Source organism: Cibotium barometz, chromosome 7 (assembly GCF_041138505.1).
Source record: "Cibotium barometz isolate CiBa-2024 chromosome 7, ASM4113850v1, whole genome shotgun sequence".
In the NCBI taxonomy this organism is placed as follows: Eukaryota; Viridiplantae; Streptophyta; class Polypodiopsida; order Cyatheales; family Cibotiaceae; genus Cibotium; species Cibotium barometz.
This window is the reverse complement of record NC_141052.1, coordinates 734610-753244: the sequence shown is the minus strand read 5'-3', so window position 1 is coordinate 753244 and position 18635 is coordinate 734610. Positions and strand designations below refer to the sequence as shown.

At 43.5% G+C, this 18635-nt stretch overlaps 1 protein-coding gene across 2 annotated transcripts in view; it reads right to left on the bottom strand.

Annotated features, from left to right (window-relative positions):
• COAB (4-phospho-panto-thenoylcysteine synthetase) overlaps nt 1–16189 on the bottom strand; it is a 65840-nt gene extending 49651 nt beyond the window's left edge. Inside the window, exons 1-3 of one of the 2 annotated variants that reach the window (XM_086799969.1) lie at nt 16085–16189; nt 510–646; nt 217–337 (exon numbers count right to left, since the gene is read on the bottom strand). In XM_086799969.1, the coding sequence (XP_086656095.1) occupies nt 217–337; nt 510–633 (245 nt within the window). In that variant the 5' untranslated portion in view covers nt 634–646; nt 16085–16189. Of the gene's footprint in view, nt 1–216; nt 338–509; nt 647–2118; nt 2802–16084 lie in introns of those variants that run through there. The other variant, XM_086799968.1, reaches the window with a different exon arrangement.
• Nucleotides 16190–18635: the final 2446 nt, after the last annotated feature.

The window sequence follows — 18635 nt, the reverse complement described above, 5'->3', positions numbered from 1 at the left end:
AACCCTTTTTGCTTAGCTTAATGTTGCCTTAATCATGAGCTTCATCATCATGTTTGATCCACAATGAAAGCCAACAGATGGAGCCAAAAACTCTGTAAAGCAATAGACATTCCTCCAAAGCTCCCCTCTCCCAACCTAGCAAAGCATGATGTGAACAGTTTGATCAACTTAAAAATAGCACAATAGAGATTCACAAGGTGAATGATGTAAACTTACTCCGTGGATGCAGCTCCACGATTCCCTGAGCTGAAGTTATCAATGAAGCGGACACAGCGTCGCTCCAGGGGAACAGTTGTGCCTCCAGATGTCACGCAAACTAGACGATTCTGTGTTTCACCTGTGCATAAGAAAATTGTGCCTCATTACTGCAAAGGGTTTTCAAGCATGAACACACACAAACAACTTGGGCGGATGTAACACAAGAAACTGGACAACTCACAAAGGGTTTTCAAGCATGAACACACACAAACAACTTGGGCGGATGTAACACAAGAAACTGGAGAACTCACAATGCAGATCAACAAATCTTTTCACCATTCGTTGTATGAGCTCCTCATCCTTTAAATTTGGTGCTGATTTGAAAAATGCATCCACATCGGGAGCCTCTCCTCTAGCTTCATGCAAGTTTTCCATATCGTTTCAAAATCTATAAAAAAAAAGGTGCAAATCGAACATAAGCATTTTGGTAAGACTTACCACAAATTTGGGTATTTAAATCCATTTCACTAGAAATTTCGAAAGAAAAAAGAGACTGTATACAGTGCAATATGAATTTACAAAAAGAAGCATACTTACACAAACACATTTTACATTCTCGGTAAGTGCTTTCACAAAAGAGAAGTATTTCATTTGTAGATGCCTATGCAAATTTCTAGTGTACTATAAGATCCAAGGGAGATTTCATGGCCTATTTAGAGAGGGATTTGACACACTAACCAAGATCATGACCAGCGCTACCTAGGACTTTACGTAATGGATCTATGCATGCATAGAGACTCTCATTAGAGAGAGATGCGTCGAGCCCTAGGACACCTCACAAAAGAAAATCACAAGTGTCTACTACATACCAGAGGGTATAGCACCATGCAATCACCTTGAGAGGCATTGGAAACCAAGGACCTCCTTAGGACGAACCACCATACCAAACCAATACATTGCCTATCACAATCTCCTAGAGGTACCCTAAACAGATCCCATGAACTGTGATCACATGATGACAAGCCTTTTTTCCACCACAACCTTCCATGGAGCACCTTTAGGTCGAGGAGATTCTTTAGCGCGACAAAGGGATGCCCACCACCATGAGTAGTGAACATGGCAAGCCTCCTAGAATCATACTCCCCTATTTTACATATTTTGGATGGATGAGCTTTATCTTATATTGTATTCTCACATTTATCCACATGGTCATTATGATGTTGAGAGATGGTCAAATAACTAGTCTCTTTTTCAGCCTTTTCATGGCTTAGTATGCCATGCACATCATACTCATAGACCCATTGGGTCTTTTGAAGATGTTAATTAATCTCTCTCTCTCTTAATTAATCTCTCTCTCTCTCTCTCTCTCTCTCTCTCTCTCTCTCTCTCTCATACATAAGGCAAAAGAAGAGCTTCTCCTATCCTAGTCATTAACCTAGGATTAAAAAGAAATCACAACGTAAACCAAACCTCTAACGTATGGATTAAAAAGAAATCGCAACGTTGGATATGCAGCAGCACAAACACTGCTCCTTGCACATTCAACCATGCCGTCTTCTCCTTTCATGCCTGCTGTCCTCCGTCCTTGGTTTCCCATACCACCTCACACCTTGGAACTTGGAAGACTAAAAAGCAGCCTCTTGGCCTGAATCCAGAAGGTCTGGGTGATGGATTTTCTCCTTTCATAGAAGAGCGTCTTTAGAGCATATCCGGAGACTGTTCTCTCTCCAACCATGGATGAAAAACCGTAGCTATGGGAGGATTGCTATAATAGGGAAGAGTGAACCCTAGGTGTTGTGTAAGATCACAAGTAGTGTATTTTGGGGTGGGAGGCGAGGGAACAGGGGAAGTGCCATGTAAAGTAGTGGGGAGTTAATGTGGTGCTAATCCTTTTACAACATTATTTTTAATGCCGATCACCTTGAGGTAGAATGAAGAACGCACAGTCCACCAGGTCTCTGATGATTATCCCCTTAACTCGATCGTGAACTGCACCAATTTGTCTTTACAAAAACCTATAAAATTTACAGGTTTTTAGTTATAAAAAGCAGTTAATTTTGAATAGAGGAAACCTATTGTACTCCAACTTATCTTTTTTCTTACTCGATGGGGCAAAAGTTTTTCTTTAGCACTATCTCTCTATTATTCTTTTTCACTGCCCGATCTTGTTTGACCATGGTCTAGGTGCCTGCTTCAGTCTTCAAGCCATACAAGGCTTTGCGTAACCTGCACACGAAATCTAACCTAGTGGCTTCATCATGTAAGCAAATCACCATGCAAGAATGCATTCTTTGCATCCATCTGATGTAAAGACCAAACCTCTACAGCCATAGCAATGACCACTCTCACGATTTCCCCAACCAAACTGAATGTCTCCTCATGATCAATGCCATATGTCTACAACCAATCTTGCCTGGCTGCACACAGAGGACAGGAGGGCACTAAAGTGATGGCGACAGTAGGTACGAATGAGGGGAGCTCTAACTCTCTGCCATTAGATCGATGGAGCTTGCCTTGCTGCCTACCAAGCCCCTAGATCTTTTGATTATGAATCTAGATAAGGTTGATGTTATTGTAAGAAAAGAATTATTTTTCAGCCATGGTGTTCATGTTAATTGGAAGGGTCGTACTTTGTCCTTTGTTATGGAGGGTCTTCTAATATGTCTTAAGGATGATTTGCGGTTCCACCCTCTACTCTTGTAAATTCAACAGAACTTCATAATATAATTGGAAATTTGGATTATGACAAGTTTTTCAATGTGTTCTTGATCCCCTTTTATCTAATGTTAATTGTAGTTTTAATATATCTAATGTTAATTGTAGTTTTAATTTATCTATTGTTAATTGTAGTTTGAATATAATCAAAATGGATGATTGGGAGACAAAGGCTTCAAAGGGCATTAAGGCAGATTTTGTTGATGTCTTCCTTGTTGAATTGTCTTATGGTTTTCCACCTTGTAGGTCGGTGAATCATAAGATTGATTTACTTCTAGGGTCTTAGCTTGTGAGCATCACACCTTACACGATGAGCCAATTAGAAGAGGATGAGATAACCGGCAATTATCGGAATTTCTTAGGATGGGACAGATACGCAAGAGTAAATCTGCCAAGGGAGCTCGAGTGCTTTTAAAGCATAAGAACGATACTTGGCGGATGTGTGTAAATTATAAAAACTTGAATAGAGTTACGATTAAGAATAAGTATCCTCTTCCCAAGATAAATAATTTGATAGATAGGTTGCAGGGTGCTGTCTATTTTACGAAGATTGATCTTCATACTGTTTATCTCCACATATGTATATTTGAGGAAGATGTTTAAGACAAGTTTCTATACACATTATGTCAATATGAGTTTCTCATATTACCTTTTGGACTCACGAATGCCACTTTTCAGCAGATGATGATGAATGATCTCTTTCGAGATTATTTTGGGAAGTTCCTTGTGGTGTTCTTAGATGATATTTTAGTGGTTATTTATGGTAGTAGTACTCACTAAGTGACTTATGGGTTATTGTGTTGGTAGACTGTTATACTTGACACTTGGTCTATGCCTAGACCAAAGTAGTCTTACTCTTGCCATATACATGGTGGTTCATAGGCAATCTTGCTGAGGGTCCCTTAGGATAAGCTTCGGTGGTATGGGATGTCAGGGCTGACTAGCTTAGCTTGTTGGGAGTCGAATCTTAAGGGGGGAGAGAGAGAGAGAGAGGTGACAAAACTCAAGTGAGAGAGTATTGCACGACTTGATGATTGCTTCTATTGATGTAATAACCTTCACCTTTTATAGACATGTAGCTCTATCTTTTGACTCATAGAAATCACACACACACACTAGATAAGTAGCACATGGAACACTTATCCTATCCACTCATAATAGAGTGGATAGGATAAGTAGCACATGGAACACTTATCCTATCCACTAGATAAGTAGCACATGGAACACTTATCCTATCCACTCATAAGAGAGTGTTTACACACTACTAGCAACCTAGTGTGTTTACATACACACTAGATAAGTAGCACATGGAACACTTATCCTATCCACTCATAAGAGAGTGTTTACACACTACTAGCAACCTAACCCTTTTAGGGGTTGTCCACCCACCCACACTACTAGCAACCTAACCCTTTTAGGGGTTGTCCACCCACACACACTCCTATGGACACAAACAAGTGTTCACATATACGAGGGGAGACACACATGAGACTTCTAGGGTAGAAAACCCTTGACTCACACATAAATTAGATAAGTTTGGATTTTAAAAACTCTCCCTCGAGCGTATATCGATGTAGGGTGACATCTTTTGGCAATGTCCGAGTATTGATTGTTGCTAATGGTGCTCACAAAACGATGACAATAGCATAGTTAGTGTGCAGAGGCGAGACGAACATGGCATCGGCGGCAGTGGCAACTTGGACGAATGGCATTGCAACTCAAATGGATGGCTGTTTTGCGAGTCAAACGGACAGTCGATGGACAGGGAGTAGGAGCTAATGATAGCGGTGAGTATGGGGGGATTGTGGACAAAAGATGGCATTGGGGCAGGTTGCGTAGCCCTGGTGACATGCGATGTGGATAGCAGATATAAGGGTCTTTACACACCACCTAAGGGTGTCAGAATACTGCCCAACAAGTTTATGCATGCAAACATGAATACATGTACACATGTAATGGACGAAATCTCCCTTTCATGAAACTTGTACAAGAATTTCTTGTCGGGCACAAAACTGGAGCAACAGAAACGTGAAGTCCTGGTCTTCCTATGGAGTGACATTCCCATAGACAAAACACAAATCCTGGCATGGGTCTTCCTATGGAGTGATAATCCCATGGACAAAGCTCGACACAAATATCGATCCTATCATGGAGTGATAGTCCCATAGGTAAGATGCAATCTTGGTCATACACAGGTGACAGCAAACAAGCTCCCGTCCATATGGCACAATACTGGTCACACACAGGTAGCACAAAACTGATTCCCGTCCATGTGGCACAAGATGACTGACCCTTTTCACATGGGACACTGGCCTGGCCACGTGTGAACATGGTACAAATCTGGCCACTCTATGGAGTGACAGTCCCATAGAAGTGGCTCCAGAAATGGAGATGGACCAAATGGTGACACTGGCACATTTCTCGAAGCTTCTACGCGTGTTCTCGAGGATCGTCCAATAGTCGGAGCATGTTGAGCGCTTTGTGGATGGTTTGAAACCATGCTTGCACGCATATGTTCGTGCACACCAACCCTGTGATCTCGATGCAGTAGTTCGTCATTCCATGTTAGAGACCCCTTTACAAGGTGTGTGCATATGCTACCACCACACATGCCACATGTCAAGGCATGACGCCAAGTGTCTCTAAGAGGTGTCACCTTTACACATCATTGCTAACATAAGATCCTTCTAAGGGTTGTTCCCACACATAAATGAACCTACACACTAACGGTTGTTCACACGCACTAGAGCCGCTTTATTTAACTTAAGTTTACACACACTAGAGTACTTGCTGAGGAAGCCTGGAGGACAAGGTTCATCCCCACTAACAATCTCCCATAACCCCTTGGCTATCGACAAGCTTTTCATCATAAAGCTCCACAATGAATAATTAGAGCCGTCAATTCTATCCTTAGTGGCCATATACCCAAAAATATTAGATCCTCTTTGTGCCATCTCTCCTCACAATGCTAGATTTCTCAAGAGTCACTTTCCTGAAACCTAAGCTTACACACACTAGAATGCTAGTTTACACAACGACCTAGCATTGGTTTATTCCCACATTAATCACTATTAATATTTAACAATCACCTTGCTTCTAGGCAAAGCCCCCCCATTGTTGCTTTAGTGTACGGTAATAATTCACAGGAATAAACTGCTTCAAGATTGCCTTGCGGCAATCATCCTAGGTTAATCTCCTTGGTTAATGCTTCAAAGTTTTCCGTGATTCGGATCTAGTTGTGATTCCCTTGCATGGCTAAGTGAATGGCCATGCATCATGTTTTCCCCCTTCTTTTTCCAGGGAAAATATCCTTCTATTAGTTTTAGATAAAGCAACCATAGGCTAAATGTACATGCCCAAAATCTTCAAAAGGAGGCGAAGAGAAAAAACTACGGCAGGTGGTTCCCTCCATGGCTGGTTGCTCTCAAAAGGAAAGTACCTAATATATCTCGCCACCTACGCATGCGATCCAATCCACCCCAAAGCTTCCCCCACTTGCCACAAAGGGTGTGAATAATATCTGTCCATATGGAACAGATTGTCTCAGCTCGGGGGGGCACGGGGGGGTGCGTTGTTGGCCTCAATGGCCTCGCTACAATGGGCCCACCCTATATGCCAAGTAACAATGTTGTTGATGATCTCCCATATCTGACAAGTGCCTAGAGACAAGGTCTCTGAAGATAGGTTGGGAGTAGGAATTTCCTCTATCTTGGAGTAGGATAGTAGCAGAGCATGCTCCCTTCACTCTCCTCATAAAACACAGTTGGGCCACTCTATGTTACCTAGGCTACTGCCCCCCAAGTGATAATGCACCGAGTAGCCTACATTGTCGTGTAAAGGCAAAGAATCCTCTGCCAAACTTGTTGTGCTTTGGGACATGCACTATATCTTAAAGCTCACCCACTATCTAATAGACTGAGCACAAGGGGTGGCCAATAGGCATCCTAACGAAAGGGTTCCAAAATTACGGGGCTTGCGGACCCACAAGGCCCTCCCTGGACCATGGTGCCAAAATCCAATACTGCTGAAGAGATCAACTGCTCATTACTAACTAAGATGCACACACCCCCCTCATTCCCCTCAAGACCAAAAGCAGGAGACCAAAAGGTGTGATTCCGTCCAAGCAAGACTTTCCCGCATCTACGGGTACGTCCTGCTGAAAGGTGACACGAGGGGAGTTATAATCGCATCAAGACAAGGACTGGGAAAGGATTGATCACCTTGACTCGATCTTGTTGTCTAAAGGAAGTTTTATATGGGATATGTCTTGGTGGCATGGGACGCCAAGATCTACAGCATGTAGAATTTCCCCGGTGAGGTTGTATTGTCCAAGGTGAAGCAGTAACCTGGTACAAGTGAGGGTGGGAGGTACGAAAGTAGGGATTAGGAAAAGTTAAAGGCCTTAAGGAGAATGGGGAGGTAAACTAGTTGAGTTTTGCCAAGAAGAGGACTGACTTGTGTTATTCCCTAAAGCGAGTTAGCTATTTATGGCGTAGTTATCACTATATAAGTGAGGCTTGGGTTATTATTGAGACATAGTTGTGCGGATTACCCACTAACAATCTAGCTTGGACCAAGAGAGAACACATGCTCATGCCACACACATGGCGAGTACGTAGGTTGGCGTGTCGAAGGCCTACTGGAGTCTGGTAAGCTTTAGTGGTATGGGATGCCAGAGTTAGACACGGGCCTATGGGATAGTGTTGGAGTCCTAGCTTTGGCTCAGGGGTGGTTCGATCCACAGAACCTACAGTTGGGAGGTGATCTAGCATGTTACCTCATGACTTGGTTTTAAGACTAACCTTGGTTTGTTTAGGGAGATCAAGAACACTACAGACGCTCTTTGCAACTCTTGGAAAAGAATCCCTCTCTGACTATGGAAACGCGACCTGCCCATCCCATGAAGGTTCTAGGATACAATCAATCTGGCTAAGGATGGGAGGAGTGAGACTTGCTCGGCACACCCTCTACTCGGAGGGTTTTTGGGAACAGTTTGGAGGGGGGGTAGTCGTTGTCTGTCTAGGGCCAGAGGCGAGCTAAGTGAGCCCTAATCCTACCTTCTATGAAAGCCCACTCTGCTTTCACCTGGCTGTATGCACACTCAGGGCTCCATCCATTACAGTAGAGGTATCGATATCGCAGGCATATAGGGTACTACTACATACACATGAAGAAAAACAAACAAGACCACCAATAGGCTAAAAGAGGCGAGGGTTTTGTCCAAGAGCCTTCAGCAAGACTATGCATACACGAATGGATGGAATCCTTGCTACCTTGGCTACCACGGAAGCAGTTGTCTAAAGGGATTCCATCACCTCTCCAACTGATCGTCCAATCAACCGAATGAGGGAGATATACTCTTTTTGGATGCCTGGGAAGTACACTGTGACGAGGAAGCCAGATAATTGTTACATGACGAGGGTTGTAGTAGTCACAGCCTTAATTGACTTAATTAAGGTAAAGATGAATTTTAGATTGTAACATGCGTTGCGGAAGCGTGTTCATGATTAATGCTAAGCAAAGAAGATAACGCTAATCCTATGTTTAGCAAAGACATAAAAGAGAAGGAGAGATAGACCTAATCTACTATATATTGCCAAAACATGCTATATATACAATGATCTTGTTGATTCACAGCTTCATGATGCATACCAAAGATCCTTGCAATCAAACAAGAGAAGCTCTTGCTGATCCACCACTGTGTCCTTGTTGCCTTGCAGAGTCTGACAAATGGATCCTCTTGATCTTTGAATGATGATTCTAATAAATGCCTAATGATCCTATTTGAATGAATTCATAATCAAGTCGGTTTTGCCTATTTTTTCCACAAAACATTGTCCAAACAATCATATTTTGTGTCCAAACTATGCCCAAAAGGTGTCCCAACCATTGGGCTATGACTTGGGCACTTCCGGGAGCTTGTAGGGCTGCAAAATCTGCTCTAAATCTGCCCCTTAATCTGCCCATATATTTGCTAATGAGAATATACATGTCTATGAGCATTGGGATACATGACATCCCCTTTTGGTAAGCTTGTAGCACTAGGGTAATCCATACACCTTTGCTCCAATTCTGTTCTGGTCCAATTGAAGATTACACTTCATATCCATCGGCTCAATCCCCAAGCTCTCTGACTTAGTCTTCAAGTTCTCTGGCTTGGTCTTTGGATCTTCTAAAAACTCCTCTGAAACTGTCGAGATGACCTCATCCTCCTCCAAGTAGGATTTGGAGAGATCCACCTCCTTGGGAACTATTGAGTTGACCTCATCCTCCTCCAAATAGGATTGGGAAAGATCCACTTGCGCGATGTGTGGTTCTAGTTCTGGTTCTGGTTTTGGCATGTGCATCCCGGGTAATGGCACATGCTCAGAAACACCTCTTTCTGTGATCACGTCTCCCGAGAACTCTCGTCTTAGAAGCTCTCTTTTCGTTGGGTAAACGCTCTCGGTCATGGGCTGCTTCACAACCCTAGGTGATTCCTTCTTGGCCTTTGTTGATGCTGCCATGAATTGTGCCCGTGTCTCCTTAAGCTATGTCCATCTTTGCTCGTATAGAAGTGGGCCTTGACGTGCCTCTTCTTGAAGCTCTTCTATGAGTTGTTGCCTAAACCTGGCCCCAACGATGATTTGTTCATACTGAGCATAGCGTTCTTGTTCCCTTTTGTATCGTTCATCTTCCCGTCCCCGATGACTCTACAAAGTCTTGAGAAAGTCATCGTCCATTGCCTCTGAACTGATGATATTATTTTGCTGTTTTTTCTGTTGTAATCAACCCAAAAGCCCTAACTCTAGAGTTCTACATGCTTTCTAAACTCCCTAGAATCATGCTAGGCTGAAAACTAGACTTTCTAGCACTATACATTGTGAAAATGAGCAAAAAGCTGATGCAAAAACGCAGATTTAATGCAAAAATGCAAACCCTAATCTTGCTCATAAACCCTAAAACGCAAACCCTAATGTCAAAAACCCTAATTCAACATGCACCAAACATAAGCTAAGGGCTGTCCTAGGATGACCTAAGCTCTGATACCAATGTAACATGCATTGCGGAAGCGTGTTCATGATTAACGCTAAGCAAAGAAGATAGCGCTAATCCTATGTTTAGCAAAGACACAAAAGAGAAGGAGAGATAAACCTAATCTACTGTATATCGCCAAAACATGCTATATATACAATGATCTTGTTGATTCACAGCTTTATGATGCATACCAAAAATCTGTCAAACCTCCGAAGATGCAAGGCAGACTCAGCCATAATGAAGCCTGGCACTAAGGAAAGTAGCAAATAGAAAGAATTAGTACAGCAGAACCCCACCCCGATAAGCAGTTGGTTACGATCCTGTTCCGTCGTCGGAAAAGGGGTGCTATTCTCACCAATTTTTCCCGGTTCACCTCGTGAGGTTAGTAGTTGATAGGGCAAATGCACCGCTAAAGATAGAAAGAATAAGCACAATATCAATTCGCCGCAACTCGGAGAAAACTTCACAATGTGAAATCTACATGTCCGCTAATACGGCTGAATTATATACCTAGATGAATCCAGAAAAATGCCCAAATTCACCTTTTAGGAACGTGCATGTTATATACTCATGGTAGTCAACCCGCAAGACTATATAACTATCAACTCCATTATGCATAGTATGGACTAGATACTACAATATCCCCACTAACGTCATCAGTGCCCAATAGTGGGTGTAGAACTCTATATCAAGATATGCTCTCACACACGCACTCCACACACAGACACACACACATAAGCACATATATTCACACAAAGCCCTTTGTACTGAGTTTTTGTCAAACCTCTGGAGATGCTCGGCAAAGCCATAATGAAGCCTAGCACTAAGGGAAGTAGCAAATTGAAAGAATTCGTACAGCAAATAAGTAGTTGATAGTGCACCGCTAAAGATAGAAAGAATAAGCACAATATCAACTGGCCGCAACTCGGACGAAAACTTCACAATGTGAAATCTGCATGTCCGCTAATACAGCTGGATTATATACCTAGATGAATCCAGGAACATGCCCAAATTCACCTTTTAGGAAGTTGATGCTGATGTTGACTTCATTCTGATGTTGACCTCAAGATCTGATGAATGAACTTGATGATCGTGCTGGTTTATGTCTTCTTCTTATATATGATGCTTGAGGTGCTGGTCGGCCAGCACATGCTGTTGTTGGCCAGCTCTGGATAAATATTTAGGAATAAGATCTTGAAATGATGCACTTCTTTCTATGCTTGCCCACACTTGCCAGTCAACTGCCTAGTGATATCCTACTTGCTGCTTGGACACCCCTGAAGGCTTCCGAGAGTCCCATGCCCTCCTTATGATGGTTATGATGCTTATGTGCTGCTAGTAATGATGATGATGATCATGATGACAGCTTGTCATCGTGCAATCCAAAGAGTGTGCACATGACATTCCCTACTGCTAAACTTGTTGCTAAGGTAAAGACCTTGCAACACTTTGATTCCGGAAACTGATTCCAACTCCATTGACACCACTGACCCCATATTGGCATATATGCTATGAGTTATGCCACATATGCTATGAGTAGTGCCACATGTGAACATAGGCCAACCAAGGGCACTTTTCTCCCTTTGGGTTTTTTCCCTTGGGTATTAGGTGTGAACGGACACCACATTTGTAGTTTGATATTGTGGAGTCAACCCTCTTGCTCCACACATTGTATCTCATCTTCTTTGTGTGAGCATCAATCACCATCTCTCTCTCTCTCTCTCTCTCTCTCTCTCTCTCTCTCTCTCTTGAGAGTGTTTGTGGCTGTACTTCTGTGTGTGCCTCATTCCTGTGCAACCCTAACTTAACAGTGGAATCAAAGCTGGAGTCATCTCCCTTCCAACTGTTCACGGGGTTCCGTAGCCTACGTTTCTTCCGTCGACTTCTGTGCGCTTCCATCGACTATAGATTTTCGTCTGCGCTCCCTGCAACCTGGGCTCCGCCCGGCTCGTGTTTTGCCGCCCGTTTCATCCACCAGCTCGGGTGGCACTACTGGGGAGGGCTCCACCATCGCCCCGCCAATCGATTGAGCTTGCACCGCAACGGGCAGAGGCTAGCTAAGCCCCGCCACACTTTGACCTTACGTGGCAAGTACCCATTTTTTGCAATATCTTGGGTCGATACATCCGGCAGGCATCCCCATCCACCGACAGCCCTGTCACCATCTTCATCAAGCTCGTTCCGTCCGGCATTCTTCACCAATAGCTTTGTCGCCATCGCGAGAGGGCTTCCTGCTGTGCCGTCCAGTCTCACCGTCACCCAGCTCTCTTCATGCCGTCTGTTGTGCTGGGATCGCTTACTCCAACTCCCGCCGAGACCTGCAACACATCTGCTATCTACATAGTCACCGTCATCCAGCATTGTGCCATCTGCACAATCATCGGCCATCCAGCCCGTCTACACAGTCCAGCCCGAAGTCTACTCGCAGTTGAAGCTTGTCGTCATTTGCAACTCGATGTCTCTAGCCCGCCATCATTGAGACAGCCCGCCATTGCCGACAGCAAACAGCCTGCAATAGCAAAAAATTTGCAAAATCAGGGTTACTTCAGGCCAAGTAACTGATTTTTGGTTTAAATCATGGGGCTTTCGTGAATTTATTGCGTCATTGCAAAAATCAAATGCAGGCAACATTGCATTGCGACATTAGGGTGCAAGACACAGAGAAAAGTTGGAGATTTTTTAAAATTTGTGCTTAATTGCACAATTGCAATTACAAGACAAAGAAATTTGAAAATCAGTGCTTAATCACAAAATTAAAGCTCATTGGTACACAGATTTTTGGGGCTTTTGTCAATGACACATAAATCAACCCATTGGTGCTCAGAAATTTGGGGATTTTCAACATTGCTTATCTGCAGCCTTGTATTCGGAGCAAAACATTTGCACAGGACTCTGTGGTTGCCTAGAATTGCACTCCGATGCATTTGGGATTTTGGCCGCAGGTGAATTTTACAGCATATTTGGTTGCACGTGTTTGCATCTCTCTCGGTGAAGAGATTTCAAAAAATGGCTAGAAATACGATCGATATATTCGGGGTTTTGTACCAGGAGGACAAATTGGATGGCAGTAATTAATCCCTCTGGAGTTTCATGGTCCGAAATCTTCTTGTGTCCAAAGGATTATGGGGTTATATGTCAAGTGAAGATGCACGCCCTGTTGACATAGCACCTAACACGCCTGGCCATGGTGCTCAGCACTAAGGAATCCGAAGAGACCACAGCTTCTATGGACACCGATTAGCCAAAGCAAGAGCCGTAAGAGTAAAAAGTATTTTTTTCTCACAATTTGTAACCAACCAATTTGTATAGATACCATTGCAATAAATATATAATATGTGAAATTAATATTGAGTTGAGTTTCTTGTTTAACATTGGTCATCTTGTCTTAATAATGTTGAAAAACTATTTTACAAAATGAAACTACAAGACAAGATTAATGGGTGAAAATTTATATTATATTAAGAAAAATTCAAAATTACAGGGGACGGACATTTTATACAACTAAAAGTATTTTTGGATCTTCTTTCCACCATAATACCATCTACCTTAAATTTGAAGTCTGATGGTATGGCATCTAATAGAAATTCCAAGAACATGTACACATGCCTTAATGTCCATTTTGCATTCACGGGGATAACTTGGTTGTCATCATCATTCAAGTTGATCATTCAGTCATACTGCAACAATACCCACTCCTCCCTCACAAGACCAGAAGAGATGGGATACTCGCGATACCCAAGTGATGGCTTTGATTGCTTTGTCAATAAAGCGGTCAATCATACTGCATATTCGGTCTTGCAGGACCTCACAGCAAGCTTGGGATGTACTTGAAACCATGTATCAGGCAAAGACGAGGCCAAGGTTGCATTTCTCAAGAAAGAGCTTGAGAAACTTGGACATGAATGATGGTGATAGTATGGCTGATCATCTTACCAAGATCCAAGATCTTCGACAACAGCTGCTCAATGTTGATGAGGTCATTTTCGAGAAGGAGCTGGTTTCCAGAACACTATCATCTTTGCCAGAAACCTACTTAAACTTCCACACATCGCTCACTCTACCTATGCGGGGAAACCCGGAGCCAATCTTGTTTGAAGAGTTGGTTGGCTTGTTACCACAGGAGGAGCAGAATCGGAAGAACAAATCTTCCAGCATGCGTGGTAGTGATGGGGCTTTTATTGCCCAAGACGAGGACAAGGGAAAAGCCAAACACAGTTTTCAGCCAAAGACTGATTCGGGACAGCCTTCACAAAAGGCTAAAAATAATGCAGGCAAGCCCATTACCTCACGGAGGGATTTGTTTAAGAAGCTTATGGCTACCTTGAAGGCAAGCAGGTAACATGTGCAAACAATTCTTCTTATCTAGTTCAGGGTGTTGGTGAGGTGATCCTCGCAACAGCAAACGGTGCAAACTTATGTTTTCAAGATGTATTGTATGTGCCAAGGATTAAGAAGAACGTGTTGTCCGTCTCCTCTTTTGCTAAAAGAGGATATGCAGTGAACTTTGAGGACGACAGATGCACAGTCAAAGACCGTGAAGGTGGCTCCGCGTTGGTCACTTCCGGCACATTGTACCACCATGGGTTATATCAGCTTGACAGGTTTGACAAGAGAGAGCATGATGCTCATGTGGTTACCACTCTTACACCTTCCATGCATGAGACAGAATTGTGGCATGCCAGGTTTGGGCATGTGAATTATGGCAGTTTGATGATATTGCAAAGGCATAAAATGGTACAAGATATGCCTCATGTAGAGCTGCCACCAAAACATGTATGTGAAGGGTGCATATTGGGTAAGATGACTAGGATAGGAGAAGCTCTTCTTTTGCCTTATGTATGAGAGAGAGAGAGAGAGAGAGAGAGAGAGAGAGAGAGATTAATTAACATCTTCAAAAGACCCAATGGGTCTATGAGTATGATGTGCATGGCATACTAAGCCATGAAAAGGCTGAAAAAGAGACTAGTTATTTGACCATCTCTCAACATCTAGTTATTTGATTTTTTATGTGTCGGATTCGTCCTGAAGATGTCCCCGAATCTACCTAGTTACTAGCTTTGTTTTCAGTTTCCAATCCTAGTTCCAGTGCCAGGATGTGCTTCTTCCACTTGTAAAATGCATGCCCAATGGCAGCTTCAGGTGCCGCATCACTCTCAAACAAAAAGGCAAACTTCGGATCACCTACCTGTCTCGCACGTGCCATGCTCTCAAATCGAAGGCCATTCTTAACCACAAAAGCAGCCAAGACATCAATATTCTTGAGCATTTCAAGATCATTAGGCTTAGGAGGTTCAGGAGGTAGCAAATCAGCGGGGCAGACGACGATTCCTCTAGATTAGGGAGGGGTGGGGGCTGAGGAGGGGGGCTATGAGGAGGAGGGGGTGGAGGGTTCTCAAATGGTGGACTGGGTGGTAAGGGAGGAAGAAAAAGTGCAGGTTGAATAGATGGTACAGAGGGAGGCACTAAGGGTAAAGAAGGCTGGACTGGTGGCAAAGATGGCTGGAATTGTGGTAAAGGTGGCCGCACTGATGGTAAAGAAGGCTGCATTGATGGAAAGGATGACTGCAATGGTGGTAGAGATGGCTGCAATAGCGGTAGGGATGGCCGCACTAATGGTAGGGACAGCTGCATGGGTGGTAGAGATGACCTAATTGATGCTGGAGGCGGTATGAGCAGAGGGGGTGGAGGTTGAGGAGCAGGAGGGGGAAAGGTATACTGATGCATAACATGAGGCCTTCCTTGCATGGGAGTAGGTATGGGAGGAGGAGGGGATACATAAGGCCCCCCAATCATTCCAGATGGACGGGGTGCTACAGGTACAGGCCCAAACTGAGGCACATCTGAGCCTGGTCTATACATTGTTTAAAACCTTCCTTGCAAAAACTCAAAACAGAAACCCTCAAAAAACATCAATTTTGCTGCCCTTCATCCGCACCCCATCTCAAACAGTAGACCTAAGAACCCGTTCTCTGAAAGAAAAGAAAAAAGTTTCCACACTTCAAAACCCTAATTTTCTTTCCTGCACACAGCAAGAGTTTGCCACAAATATGTACTTCAAAAACCTAACTTTGGCCACTCCGTTCTGTTTTCTTTAGATCGAAAACCTAAAATGACTCTGGCTCCTGTATTCTACAACAGAGCTGCTACGGCTTACCTTGCAAGAAAGCTTGAGTTTGCCATCGCGGCGGCGGAGCGATCTTTTTACTGACAACGAACAAAGCCACCTTGTGTCGATAGGGGTTCGTTAAACATAGAAGACCACTTCTTCTTTTGGGAACAATACTTATATATATTAAACATAGAAGACCTATATATATTAATATTAATATATATATTATATTATATTATATTAATATTTATATATAAATACATATTCATTAATTAGTGCTAAGTATATATTTAGTCACTATACATATTCATTAATTAGTGCCCGGGCACTAATTAGCTAAGGTTCAAAGCCCAAGCTTTAAACCTTAGCATCCTTCCCTCTACTACCGTGCCAAACAGAAGGACTAGTAGCCATGGGTGAGAGGGAGTCCAGTAGCTGCACCAAACAGAGAGAGCAGTAGCCGAGAGACAAGGCACCAAGCACAACATGCGTTGGCAAACAGAGAGACCAAGAGCCGTGTGCGAGAGAGAGCCCAACACAACTGCGGCGGCAAGAGAGACAGGGCAGTAGGTGCAGAGCAGTAGGTGCAGAGGAGAGAGAGACCCTCACACCCTAGCAGTCGGGCGTGAGAGAGAGAGAGAGAGAGAGAGAGAGAGAGAGAGAGAGAGAGAGAGAGAGATGATCGAAGAGAGAGAGCCAAAAACGTCTAGAAAAATCTACATTGCCTTCACTCTTTCAATAGCATCATAAGGTTTCAAAAAAAAAATCAAAGGTTCGACCCTTCTCACTAATTAATTAATAGCAAAAATAATTTGGCAAGAGAGACAGGGCAGTAGGTGGAGGAGCGAGAGACCCTCTCACCCTAGCAATTGGGCATGAGAGAGAGAGAGAGAGAGAGAGAGAGAGAGAGAGAGAGAGATGATCGAAGAGAGAGAGCCAGAAACGTCTAGAAAAATCTACATTGCCTTCACTCTTTCAATAGCATCATAAGGTTTCAAATAAAAAATCAAAGGTTCGTCGACCCTTCTCACTAATTAATTAATAGCAAAAATAATTTGGCACCCATATTAAAAGCCCTTTACAAAAAGTCCTTCTCCATCAGAGAGACTTAACAGCTATTCAGCAGATCAGATTTACATAAGGCAAAAGAAGAGCTTCTCCTATCCTATTCTCGGCGATCTACTTCTGGATATTGTTTTCTACTTGGATCTGGAATGGTTTCTTGGAACTCTCAGAAATAGAGGATTGTTGCTACATCATCTACTAAGGCTGAGTATAAGTCCTACCTTCTCTCCACGACTGAAGCTTTGTGGATTCATCAGATTCTAGAACATTTATGTTGTGCACAAGATTCTCCTATCACAATTTTCTGGGACTCTGTCACCATTTGGCCGCCCAAGTGGTCTTCCTCTATTTTCATGCCAAGGTACAGGAGGCCAGAGGGCATTGTGTCACCTGTACTGAGGCTAGGACTCGCGTCACCTACGGGAGGCCAGGCCTCGTGTCACCCGTAGTGTGGCCAAGACGTGGAACCCATTGTCAAGGATCCCAGTTTAGGCTTCCCATTGAGCCAATTTCATGCTCACGAAGACCTACTATTTACATGTTCCAAAAACGGGAGATATTTTCATTGCATAATGCATATGCATGCATCTCTGCTTGTTTGAAACTGCTTTCGCATGACTTGTTTTCGTGCGAATGCCTGTTATGACGTGTCTAATTCCAGGTTGGGGATGCCCACCCGCGTGAGCCTGTGGTTGAATGCCTTGTATTCTGACATGGTTTGTGGCATGTGAACAGGTGGTGAGTATTCATTTAACCCTTTGTTTATGATTGCAAAAGTTTTATAACTTTAGCAGTTCACATTTATTAAAGCTGGGCACCGGTCAGTGCCCGGGGCCCAAGGTCAAAAGTGTGGCCAACCCAAATGCTGGGCACCCACACAAGGCCTCATAAGTGTGTGGACACTTTAAGGAGGTGCCCACCATTAATTACGGTGGGCTGTGCCATATGGCACAAGGGATTTGGACCCCTCCACCTCCTCTCCCCCATTCTTCTCCACCTCTTTACACTTTCCCTTGTCCTAGAAGCTGGCGCCCAACTCTCCTTGGCTCACTTCCCTTTTTCAGTTGTGGGCACCTGTTGTACCTGCTAAAACCCTAACAGTACCTGCTATGGGAACCTGATGTACCTACTAAGACCCTAACAGTATCTGTTGTACCTAATGTACCACCTGTACTTGCTGTGGGCACCTGCTGTTGTACCTGCTGAGACCCTAACAGTATATCTGTTGTACCTTATGTACCGGCTGTACCTGCTGTGGACACTTGCTGTACCTGCTGAAACCCTAACAGTACTTGTTGTACTTGCTGAAACCCTAACCGTACCTTCTGTACATGCTCTGGGCACATGTTATGCCAGCTGTACCCCTAACTGTACCAGCTATACTTGCTGATAATCAAAACTGTACTTCCTGTTGTACCTGTCGTCGAAACACTAAACTGTACCAGCTGTACTTGCTGAAATATCATAACTATACTCACGGATGCACCTGCTGAAACCCTAATAGTACCAGCTTGTGTATCGGATCTTCTAC